The sequence below is a fragment of the Mustela putorius genome, unplaced genomic scaffold, assembly GCF_011764305.1.
Source record: "Mustela putorius furo isolate JIRA1106 unplaced genomic scaffold, ASM1176430v1.1 tig00003896_pilon_pilon_pilon, whole genome shotgun sequence".
Classification (NCBI taxonomy): domain Eukaryota; kingdom Metazoa; phylum Chordata; class Mammalia; order Carnivora; family Mustelidae; genus Mustela; species Mustela putorius.
The window spans coordinates 6,077,989-6,090,188 of NW_025422045.1; the positions used below are offsets into that span (position 1 = coordinate 6,077,989).

Consider the following 12,200-nt stretch of genomic DNA (forward strand, 5'->3'; position numbering starts at 1 on the left):
TCTCTCTCTCCTACACTGATGCTCCTCTTGTACTAAATTTCTAAATGTTGCTTTGTTTCAAGGCTTGGTCCTAGATCCTCTATGCTTCTCTATTCTAGCTCTTTCTATGTTTGTTCAACACTCAATCAATTTCATTGAGAGTCTACCAGATGCCAGACTCTGCTCTAGGCGCTGGAAATAAAGCAATGAGTTAAAGCTCCTGCTTTATAAATCATACTTCTGGTGGAAAAGAAAGAAAGAAACAAACACCAAAAAATAAGGGTATAGGGGCGCCTGGGTGGCTCAGTGGGTTAAGCCTCTGCCTTCGGCTCAGGTCATGATCCTGGGGTCCTGGGATCGAGCCCCGCATCGGGATCTCTGCTCAGCAGGGAGCCTGCTTCCCTTCCTCTCTCTCTGCCTGCCTCTCTGCCTGCTTGTGATCTCTCTCTCTGTCAAATAAATAAATAAAAATCTTTAAAAAAAAAAAATAAGGGTATAATATAATATCGGGTAGTGATAAGTGCTATGAAGAATAAAAAAGCAATAGCAACATTGATGAAGAATGATGTTGCTATTCGTTGAAATAAGGAAGACTGGGGGTGAAGAGATTTGAGAGGGGAAAATCAAGAATTCTGTCTGGAGGGGCGTGTGAATGGCTCAGTGGGTTAATCCTCTGCCTTTGGCTCCGGTCAGGATCCCAGGGTCCTGGAATTGAGCCCTGCATCAGGCTCTCTGCTCAGCGGGGTGCCTGCTTCCCTTCCTCTCTCTGCCTGCCTCTCTTGTGATCTCTGCCTGTCAAATAAATAAAATCTTTAAAAAAAAAAAAAAAGAATTCTGTCTGGATGTATTAAGGGGTCATTTGGACACAGGAAGTAGTTATTTGAATAGATTAAATTTCTCTTATGTATGAATCCTTCCTCAAATCTTAGGAAACCTTCGCTGGCCACTCTATCTCTGAAAGCATTCCACCTGCCTCTTCTCTCTTGCCCTCCTTAGTTAACGGTCTTCGTGATAGTCCCCACAATCTGTAAAAACCAAACTTGGCTATTGTTTGGCTACTCCCACTAAAACTATGTCCTGTGAGAACAGGAATCTTGTCTGTCTTTTTCATAGCTGTGTCCCTGGGCTTGGTATTGTGCCTGTCAGAGAGAAAGGGCTCAACAAATCATTTTTACAGGAGGGAACAAAGGGGATGTCTGTCCTCTGGAAAAGTCAGCACAAGTTGGTTCTTATCTGAGCTTAGCCAATCTCTAGCTATTTGACTTCAGGCAAGTTACCTCTGTGGTATTTTCTCAATACCAGAAGTAATTTGATTAGATGATTTCTAAGGGATAGTTTTTCCACTTTGAAATGTATGATTTTTATTGACTTACTCTGACCAAATTTGTATCTCGAACCTCATTTCAGTGGCAGTGCTTATGGGCTTTCTGATGTAGACTGTTCAAACTCTTGCTTATGGGGATATTTACCACGGGAAATCTGAAGGCTTCTGTATTCACACTCCTAGCTCCCCTAAATCCTGTCTCAGCTATTCATTCATCCGTTCTGCTAGCCTCCACTCCAGGACCAGGGAGAAACAATTGGAAAGAAAGAAGAAGTGAAGGAGTTTATTTTCTGGAACATTATGGAACACCTACCTATTCCCCAGTACAGTTCAAGCCTTTGAAGGTAAAGTATGATACCTTTGAAGGTATCATATTTCATGTGTATTTAAGAGTTATTTGGATATCAAAGCATATTTCTACAAAACCCTATGAAGTAGGTATTAACACCCCCATTTCACTGATGTAGGAAATGAGGTTCAGGGACACGAACTGATCTGCCCTAGTTCAGACAAGGCGCAGAAAAAAGATTAGAAGCTAGGTCTCGCCCCACCTCCTCATTCTGCTTTCCCCCATACCACAGATGCCTATGGTCAAGGGGAAACCCTCTTGGATACAATCAGTTTCCAGTGGACTCAGGTCTATTTGTTGAGTCAACAAATGAAAATAAATTGGATTAAGAAACCCTCTCTTAAAATCCAGGGTTCAAAAAGTTGACAGTTTACTTTTCAATTCATTGCAGAGAAAATCCTATTGCAGAGGCATTGATTACTGTGTAACTTAAATACATAGCTAGGTGGAAATAATGCCACAAAAATATCAGTATGTTTACAGAGGCAAAAAGATGTGTCTTCTGAAACAGCAAGATTTCCCAGGGCTCCTTCTGGAGAAGGAAGAGGGGGATGCCAGGATTATCAATTCCCTACATGACCATCTTTGGAAAGATCCTCCTCGCCCTTTTACTTTTCTTTAGCATTTTTTAAAAACTTCACTTTCAGAAGAATCCTTTTTGCTTAATGGGAAAGAAATTCTTTTTCCACCAAGATATGCTTATTGCAGAATGTCCGACTCTGATATCTGGGCATCAGTGAGGATATGAACCTATGCCACACCAAAATATGTAAAGCTGTATATGTGAATCTTAGCATTGGGCAGCGTTCTGAAATAATAACTTAAAAAATAACAAACCTTTAGCGTTATCATAAAGCAGGGAGGATAATCAAGGCAGATTGGGTGTAGTTACTTTTTCTCCCTTCCAGCCTCTTTCCCTTTGAACGTAAAAATGGTCTGGAAAAAAGGATTGGATGTCGTGAATAGAGAACTTCATTTTTTCCATCACTACCAACAATGGCAAAAACAGACATCTAAAAACTAAACTGTCAATAAAACAAGATCATAAATAGAAAAATGAATAAATAGCATTTATTTTGTCCGAAGGGGCTGTCCGGGTCCGAGGTCCCAGCGCGCGGAGAGCGCCCCAAGGGGAGGGCCCGAGGCCCGAGCGCCCTCAGGGGAGCAGCAGGGAGCCCAGCAGCAGCTCGCCCTGGCCCAGCCAGCGGCCCCGCTCGCGGCCGCGGCCCCGCTTCTCCGCCTGGACGCGCACGGCCAGGCGGCGCACCTGCTCCTCCGACAGCCCGTCCAGGCACACGTCCTGGTCGAAGGCGGCCTTGCGGCTCGGCCGCACCACGGCGCTGCGCTGCGGGCGCGTCTTGCCTGGAGAGCGCAGGACGAAGGTGACGCGGCAGCCCACGGCGCGGGGCTCGGCGGTCCCTGCGGGCAGGCCCTCGGCGCCGAGCAGCCGCACGCGGAGCCGCCCGCTGGCCCGGCTGTACTCGGCGGCCAGGCGCAGGGCGCCCCTGTCGTGGCCCAGGGCCACAATGCCCTCGGCCTCCAGGCGCTCGGGCCGCGGGTCCGGGCCAGGCGGTGGAGGCGGCGGCGGGGACGCGGAGGGGGCCCGGGCCGGGGGCCGGGAGCCGGCGCCGCGCTCGTCGTCGTCGTCGTCCCCGCTGGACACGGAGCGGGCGCGCGCCAGGCCACGGCCCCTCCGGGCCCGCAGCGCGCGGCTCAGCAGTCCTTCGGGGGCGCGCAGGAGGCGGTGGGCGCGGGGCGGCGGCGCGGGCACGTCCGGGGTCTGCCGGGGGCCGGCGGGGAGCGCGGGGTCGGGAACCGGGGCTGCGCCCGGGAGCAGGAGCGGGGCGGCGCCGGCGCCCCCGAGGAAGAGTGACTCCTTGCGGCGGGTGTGCGGGCTCTCGAGCAGCGCGCAGAAGCCGTAGGCAGTGCGTGCGCGCGGCAGGTGCGGCAGCGAGAGCGCGGCCTGCGAGCGCGGGTCCCAGTCCGTATGTCCCGCGGCACCGTAGGCTCCTCCGGGCCACAGGTCTGGCTCAGCAGCGCAGCGCCGGGGCAGAGCCGCGGCCGGAGGCGGAGACTCCGGTGCGCAGGGCGCGGGCAGCCGGGGCGGGATGCAGAACTCGGGGATGCGGGCCGGAGTGAGCACGTTGGAGAAAGCAGGCTCCGGAGCGGAGGCGCGCAGTTTCCCAAGGAGCCGCATCCTCAGAGGCTGAGGCTGGGAGTGGTGGCAAGAAGTGCTCCTGCGGAGGAGAGAAGTTGGTGAGCGTGGACGCCTGGAGCCCCTCGGGAAGTGGCTGGACCGCTCCCCGGGGCCCTCCGAGTGTACCAACGGCCTACGATCCCTGGCTAATCCAAGCCCAGCTCTCCCGCACCACAGGCCTGCCCGCCTTCCACTCATCGGTACTAAATAAACGAACAAATCGATATCAGACCTTTCCTTCCTTCTCCAGTCACTCAGGGTCAAGAGTTGCAAGTTCAGGGTTAGCTGCCTCCCGGTCCTGGCTGGGGCGCCAGCTTCAGCACTCTGGCTGGGACAGTGGCGCCCCTGCCTTATACTGGCAGCCCGAGTCCCGCCCAGCCGGCCGGGAGCCCAACCCCTGGAGGCCCTGGACAGCCCGCCTTCCAAGCCAGCCCCGCTCGCCCTGCTCGCCGCTGCCCGGGCCCGGCAGCGGATGCTTGGGCGTGACCGTGTGGTCAGTCCTGGGACCTGCATCCTCTCGGCGTGCACAGAGCCCCTTACACAGGCCTGGAAAAAGATTGCAGGTGAAAAGAGCATGCCCGTTTGCCGTGCCCAGGGAGAACTTGGCGGCGGAACATGCTGGTGGCCTCTTGGAGAAAGTGAAACAGGATGAGGAACCAGGAAGTTTTTTGCTAGGAGCTAAAGCCTGTCAGCCTGCGCGTGACGGACACGCCCGAGGTTCTTCTATTTTACTCCCTCCACGCACCCGCCACGTGTAGATGGAGTTTCCACGTACCCGTGTACTTACTACAGGGTTCCCTCTGCTGGATGGTGACCTCCTTAATAGCCTGCTCAGTCAATGCCGTAAATACTGATGAACTGGGTGGATTTTGCAAACATATCTGAATGTCGGCAGCCTGTCATCTGTTGTCACAAGAGATGGGGCCTCTGGCTCACACTCTAGAAAAATAACACTTGATATTCCCAAAGCCATCCCTTTTCTGCTTCAGTAGGGAGTGACCAGTTAGAAAGCCCTTTACGGAAAATCTACGTTGCCTCTTTCCACGCCCCACCCCGTCCCCCAACACCTTCATTTTCTAATATGAGAAAACTGGAAGCCCAGAGGGACTTGAGGAAATTCCATAAAGGTTAAATAAAGCCAGTTAATGGCAGAACCTGGAACTAGCTACTTCCTGTTTACTTGGCTTTGCATGTGATGCTTCCTGCTATCTGAAATGCCCTTCCTCTGCTTTTTCTCTCTGTAGGAACTCGTTTATTTTCCATCATTCAGCCAGACAAGCATCCCCTTCAGGAACCTTTACCCAACTCCCTCTCTACAGTTCATCAGTCCCTCCTTATTCCTTCCACATTATCTTTTATGTACCAGCATTGCTGCATTTAGCATGCTGCTTTGGAATTTTGGTTTACAGGTTGTCTCCCCCAATAGACTAGGAGTTTCTTGAGGGCAAAGGCTGGAACGACTCTTTCAGGGTGTTTGGGGACCTCTTTTGAATGTAGGTATAATAAAATAAGAGTGCTAGGATTCAGAATCTGGGTTTGCCTCCCTCCTAGTTGCCCTATACAAGGGACAAATCTGCCTGTCTTATTAATCTTCTATCCAATTCCAGCACCTGGAATACAATGCCAGGCAAATAATAAGTGCTCAGTAAATATTTGAGTGAATTACATTGTGTGGAATTGAGCCTGATCTACAATCCAGGTCTTATGACTGTCAGGTGCTTTTAACCACCTACCCCTCTAAGGACATTATTCAATTTCTCATAGTAAACCGGTGAGGTGGACATTGCTCCTGTTTACCAGATGAGAAACTGAGGCTTAGGTTAAGAGATTTGTCTAGGGTCCTTCAAACTATGAATAATATGCTGTTTCCCAAGTCCCAACTTTTTACTAATTTCTTCCTTCCTTCCCTTTTTTAGTTCAATATAATTGGCTAAGTCTGTTGTGTGTCAGACTTTGTGTGTGTGTGGCTTGTATTACACTTTACACCCAGAACGTTAATACTTAGCTACTCAGTCTACTGTTAAGCATTTTCTACTATCCTTGCTTTGAAATAAGTAACCATTATTTCCAAATCCTTAGAAGTAAGGAGAGTGAATGTTTCCCCATGTTAGTAATAATATTTTCTTAACTGATCACTGTTCTCCTTTGGTATATGCTTTTTTGATGGGACAAGCATGAATCTTGCAACCAGGGAACAGTAACCATCCTACCAAAGCCAAACTTGCAGGCAGAGCTGTCCCGGGGGTCTCTGAGTGCATCAGTCCCTCTGATTCTTCAGACCCTCTGCAGATTTGCAGGCAAATGGTCTTCTCAAAAGCAGAAAACACCAGCATTCGGTCCTGCCAATGTGCTGGCTCACTTCAAATTAGACCTCAATGAAAATGGCTCTCCCGAGGGCCTTTGTGGCAGGAACACACAAACATTTTGTCAGTGGGTAAATGCCACCAAAAGCAGGACGTGGGATTTGAGTCGTTATGCTGACAGCGCTTTCATGTTCATAGGACAACATAAGCAGGGCTGGAAACCCAGTCCTTATCTAGAGGGTTTTCTAAAACCATTAGTTTTCCATGAATCAATATTCTACAGAAAAGACAGTGAGATACAGGGAAATTAAATTACTTACCCCAGAATACACTCCAGTCATTCATTCATTTAAGCCCATAGCTGCAGGCTGTGTCCACAGTTAGAGGCCTGATTTTCTTCCTGATTCTGAAATCACACTGGGAAAAAGTGAAAAACAATGCCTTTTTGTTGTGTTTCAGTGGAAACTCTGATCACTCCGATTGTTTCATTGTTTTGTGCCTTATGACCACATAAGGTCCACCACTGTCTTGCATTTAAAGCTTTGACATTGTTATTTCAAATAATCTATCCCAAGAATAATATTAACATTTACTGAACGCTCACTATATACTGGGTTTTATTTAATCCCTAAACAACCCACTAAAGTAGGTAAGGATGAAGAAACTGTGGCTCAAAGAAGAGAAACAACTTGTCTAGAGGCTTATAGCCATGCAAAGCAAGGTTGGGAGTCAAATCCAGATCCTTCTGGCTCATTATGCTGTATGCTTATAACCATTTCCCTAGAGTGTCTCCTTCAGAGCTATTTTTTCTGAACCCATGTCCTCTCTGGGTGGTTAGATAAAAGAAAAAGAGACCTTTGTTCCAAAGCCTTGGGTTGAAACTACACACCTATTGTTTATACCAGCACCTAATAGCTTACCACAGGCAATTGTCATAAGCAGGAAATCACTGGTTTTGCACAATAGTGCTGTTTTGTAAACAGAATCCTTATCCTCCCCGGAAGTGTGATCACTCTCTTTATTTATATCATACCTTTTTCCAAAACAGGGTTTAAGGGGATTTATGTAACAAAGACCCAGGGAACTTACGAATTAGAGCCTGACGATAAAAATGGAAAAGAAATGCAATGGATTGAGTAAGGAACCATAAATTAGGTCCCAAACTAACATGTACCAACACCCATAACCCTAAAATGGGATGGACAAGATATGAAGGCAGTGAAAGAGGCTGCAATGGGAAGACTTAGGGTTGTGAAAATCCCACAGGACCCTCACAGTCCACCAGCCTTGGAAAACCAGAAGAACCTTGGAAAACCAGAAGAACATGGGAATGGCCATGTCTCCTTTACAGAAAAAAAATACAGTCATGGAAAATCATCATCAAAAAGACTGTAGCAACACGGAAGCGGGTTTCCGTTGGAACAGTCCATGAAGTTAACAATATGTAAGGCTATATATCCCTTAACATCACAATTGGATAAAGATGCGGTCTCCTAAAGGCCAGAACTAGATGGGAATATACAACATAGACACTATTTCTTTTTTTGTGGGCATTGGAGTTTTTATCAATTTATGCCCTGGTTCATTGAAAGTTAGAGCAAGCTTACAAATACAGGTGCAACACGATGATAAAATAAAAGAAAAAGAAGAGGATGAAGTAACTGACCCAGAAAGAAAGAAGGGTAAGGACGATATGATAAAATCGGAAATGAAGTTATAATGGAAGCGATGTAGTGAAGTTTTTCTATTCTTTGTAGCTGCCACAGTACTAGAACATGAGCCAAAAATCTGGCATCACCAGAGCTGACTTTGAACTCTAGTGCTGCAATTCACTTTTTCATTGTCCTCAAACAAGTCATTGCACCTCCAATATGACTTGTTTTTATCTATTAGATGGGAAAGATGAACATTGTTTTCTAAAGACAGAGTGGGAACTTGCTTGTGAACATACTTTGTAAATCATAAAGTGCCTCAATCCTCTACTTGCTGTTTCCTGCAAGCTTCCCTGTTTCCTGTTCCTTTTATATCAAACCACCCCCCCCCTTCAAGATTCCTATCCACTTTTCTGGAACTCTGTTCAAACATTACGACCTCCTGAAAGCCCTCTAGGACTGACAAGTTTTGGTCATGGGCCTCTTTTCTCTGATTTTCCTTCAGAGCGAAGGGAAGGCATAGCAGTGAATTTTGGAGTCTCTGAAACCTGGGTTCACGATCCCACTCTGACATTTTCCATACGAGTGACCTTAGCCAAGTTAGTAAAATCCTCTGAGTCCAATCTTATTTATTAATATTATCTTACCTCCATCTTGTGAGGATTAGAGATAGGACATAGAAAGCACAAAGGACATAAAAGGGCTCCGGGAATTTTGGTTATTATTACTGAAATAATGTCCTTGGATTAAGTTTCCCATGTAAAACTTTCAAAATTGCTTAGTTTGCTAAAACATATTAAGTCCATGTTTACATTTGAATGCTTTTAAAGCTGGTTAATGAAAAATACATGGAACAACTTAAAACTAATTCTTGGTCCACCAAGAAACAACTGCTGAATATTTAATATTATCCCGACTGAATGTTTATCAAGCTAACAAATAAAAATCAAGGTTATCAATTTCCTTTTTTTCTTTTTCCAGAGGAGGAGTGTCTAGATTCTTCCATTTGTTTGCTTCTCCCTCCAGATAACTGTCTAGACTAATTTATGGTTATCTTTTAAGAATCTTCAGCTCACTGGGCTTTCTCCTTTCCTGTCAGAGATTAGTCTCCTTTATGTACACATTAGGTACTCAATGTATGCAGTACTTCTAGTCAGTTTTACAAATATCGCCCTTGTTTATTCTTCATAACAATCATGTCAGTCTAATGCTCATTTTATAGAGGAGGACATTGAGACTCAGTGTTTCCTTCAAGATACAAACCTGGTCTTGACTCCATAGCTTATGTTCTTCTCCCAAAACAATGTTTACCATTGCTTGTGACCCAGGGGATTTAAAAAATACACTGGAAAGCAAAAGCAGCTTGGACACAAATTGTCATGAGGAAGTGAGAAGTAACTCAGACATTTAAGCACATTTGCATGTTTTCTCCTTCTGGCTACTTTCCTCTGCTTTTGCCCACGTTGAAATGCTGCTGTTCCCAGAGTTTCTTCTGCAGTCTCCCTCTGGTTGATCCCCAGGGATTCAGTTTAATCTCTTTGTGCATGCTTCTCCGGGCTGTCACGGTCCCCCACCTGCAAGCAGCCTGCCCTCCCACTCCTCCCTGGAGCTAAGAAGCAAACCTGATCAGGTCACTCCCGGACTTCGAGCCTTCTGTGTTGCCTCACTGCCTCTAGGATAAAGCCCAAAGTGCTCTGCTTGGAGTATGAGTCTTCATGATCTGGCCGCTCCCAGCCACAATCTCCAGCTATTCCCACCACGCCTAGGACTGCAGTCCCTGTACTCGCTGTTCCCTGAAAGCGCATATTCACTCACCTCAGGTCTTTCTTTGTTCATGCTGTTCCCAGCGGCCATCTGCCTTTAACAGTCCTCTTCATTCCTTTGTCTTCTCCTAAAAGCCTTCCCTGACCTCCCAGGGTTGGGCCATGCAGTCCGCTATGAGAGTACTTCTCCTATGGTATTCAAGACGTTTGCTTGCCTGTCTGTTTCTCCCGCAGGTCTCTTTGACCGAGACTTTCACCCCCATTCCGCAGGCCCAGCACAGGTCTGTCACACGGGTGTCAGATGGCTGCTGAAATCAGGCACAGTCTCGCGCTGCTACTTAACTGGGTGTTCCTCCAAGTGCGTTTGTATCTCATCTTTTCAAACAGAGGCTGAAGTTCATTTGAGGTTAAGAATCCCTTTTTATATATATCTTCCTCCCCTTTTTGAGAATTTACCTTAATTGTTTGTATTTTTGCCTAAAAAGGAACCAGGTAAGAAACTAGCATTAACTTTTCATTTCTACTCTAAGGAAGTTAGTACATTAATTCCTATGATGCTTGTCTTAAAAGAACTCTTATTGCTTAATTCAAGTTATCTACACTGTTGTTAGTGTTATTTGAATCTCCTTAGGTCAAATAAATAGTCTTTTAAAAATTCAACCATGTAGGTGCATTTACATTATGAAAGTGATTTATTATTGTACTCATGTTAAATCAAGTAGTTGATACGACTTACTAAATTGATGAACATGGCAGTTAACAGGTAACCACTTATACTTTTCTCATGAGCTATCAGAAAACGAACTTCCTGTCTTGATCCCCAACCGTTTCATTCTAGTTGATCACTGATTTCTTTTCTCTACAAGTAATAACCAGATTTTTAAGTATTCCATTCTCTTCTCGTCACTAACAGGGTTGACTAAGAGCAACATCCCTGTTGAACGCTTATTTTTCTTTTACTGTCCACAAGATCTAGACCCTGTTCACACGCTCAATTTTTCCTTTTTAAGCATTTTTTTAAAAAATTATATAACCTTTAATGAATGCAAAAACGGCCCTAAACATAATATAGTACACACTTGTTTATCCACCAACCAGCTTAAGAAATAAGTTTTCAAAACAGTTGAAACCCCCTATAATTCTTCTCGATCACCTTTTTGTCTCTTTGTTGTCCCAGAGTTAAATATTATCCTGAATTTGAGGCTTATTGTCTTTCTCTAAATATTGGTTTTATGCCCTAGTACATATCCCTACAAATTATTCTGTTTATTTTTTGGTTTTGAACTTTATAAAAATGGTTAAGACTACAAACATTCTTCTGCAGTTTTTCTTTATTCAACATTCTGTTTTTAAGACTCATTTACATATCTGTGTACAGGTCTAGTTCATTCGTTTTCACTGTCAGAGAGAATTCCACTGTAAAAATGTACTTCATTTCTTTTGCCGATGAACATTGCGATTGTCTCCAGTTTTCTAGTGCCGGTATGGTCATTTGTATACATGTCTTCTCAGCCACCTGTACACAGATTTTTTAGAGTACATTTCCGGAAATAGAAGAGCTGGTAATAGGGTATTTGCATCTTCAGTTTTAATGCAAACTCGCTTTTCTCATCAGCAGTGGATAACATTTCTTGCTGTTCCATATCTTCCTTCAACTACATTTGTATTATCAGCTTTTAAAAGACTGTTAATATGTTAATATGGTTTAAAAGACTGTGTTGTGGGCTAAACTGTGTCCTTCCTAACTAAGTTCATATGTGAAGTCCTTACCCTCAGTGCCTCCAAGTGGGACCACATTTGGAGTTAGGACTCAGGCATGCACGGAGGAGGACTGTGCAAAGGCATGGGGAGAAAACCATCATCTGAAAACCCAGAAGAAAGGCCCTCAGAAAAAATCAATGCTACCCACACCTGGATTTTGGACATTTTTTTTTTTTTTAAGATTTATTTATTTATTTGACACAGAGAGAGAGAGAGATCACAAGTAGGCAGAGGGGCAGGCAAGGGGCAGGGGCGGGGTGGGGGGGAAGCAGGCGCCCTGTCGAGCAGAAAGCCCAATGTGGGGCTTCATCCCAGAACACTAAGATCATGACATGAGCCCAAGGCAGAGGCTTAACCCACTGAGCCATCCAGGCACTCCGGATTTTGGACTTCTAATCTCTAGTCTCCAGACCTCTAGTCTCCAATCTTCTTTATCTCCATGCAGAGAGATAAAGCTATCACTACATTGTACACCTGAAACTAATATTACAGTGTATGTTAACTGAAATTTAAATAAAAACTTAAAAAATAAGAATTCTCTGTTGTTTGAGCCAGCTAGTCCATGGTGTTTTGTTATTGCAGCCCTAGCAAACCAAGGCAATGAAGTTAAAAATCATAGTTTTAATTTGTATTTCTCTCATTTACAATTGAGGTTGAGCAATTTTCCATATGTTAATTAGCCATTCAGATTTCTTCTATAAAATTCTTTAAAATATTTTATTTATTTGGGAGAGAAAGTGAGCACAAGCCGAGTGGGGGCAGTACAGAAGGAAAGGGAGAAGCAGACTCCACGTTAATTAAGGAGCCCTAGGTGGGGCTCGATCCCAGGACCCCAAGATCATGACCGGAGCTGAAGGCAGATGCTTAACTGA

General features: G+C 45.3%; 1 protein-coding gene across 3 annotated transcripts in view; it reads right to left on the minus strand.

Moving 5' to 3' along the window:
- Window positions 1-2,701: 2,701 nt before the first annotated feature.
- Window positions 2,702-12,200, minus strand: part of LOC101675930 (C2 calcium-dependent domain-containing protein 4A) — a 45,722-nt gene continuing 36,223 nt past the window's right edge. Inside the window, exons 5-8 of one of the 3 annotated variants that reach the window (XM_045067474.1) lie at window positions 9,620-10,044; window positions 6,473-6,569; window positions 4,637-4,788; window positions 2,702-3,889 (exon numbers count right to left, since the gene is read on the minus strand). In XM_045067474.1, the coding sequence (XP_044923409.1) occupies window positions 2,809-3,849 (1,041 nt within the window). In that variant the 5' untranslated portion in view covers window positions 3,850-3,889; window positions 4,637-4,788; window positions 6,473-6,569; window positions 9,620-10,044 and the 3' untranslated portion in view covers window positions 2,702-2,808. Of the gene's footprint in view, window positions 3,890-4,081; window positions 4,517-4,624; window positions 4,789-6,472; window positions 6,570-9,619; window positions 10,045-12,200 lie in introns of those variants that run through there. The other 2 variants (XM_045067475.1, XM_013059432.2) reach the window with 2 other exon arrangements.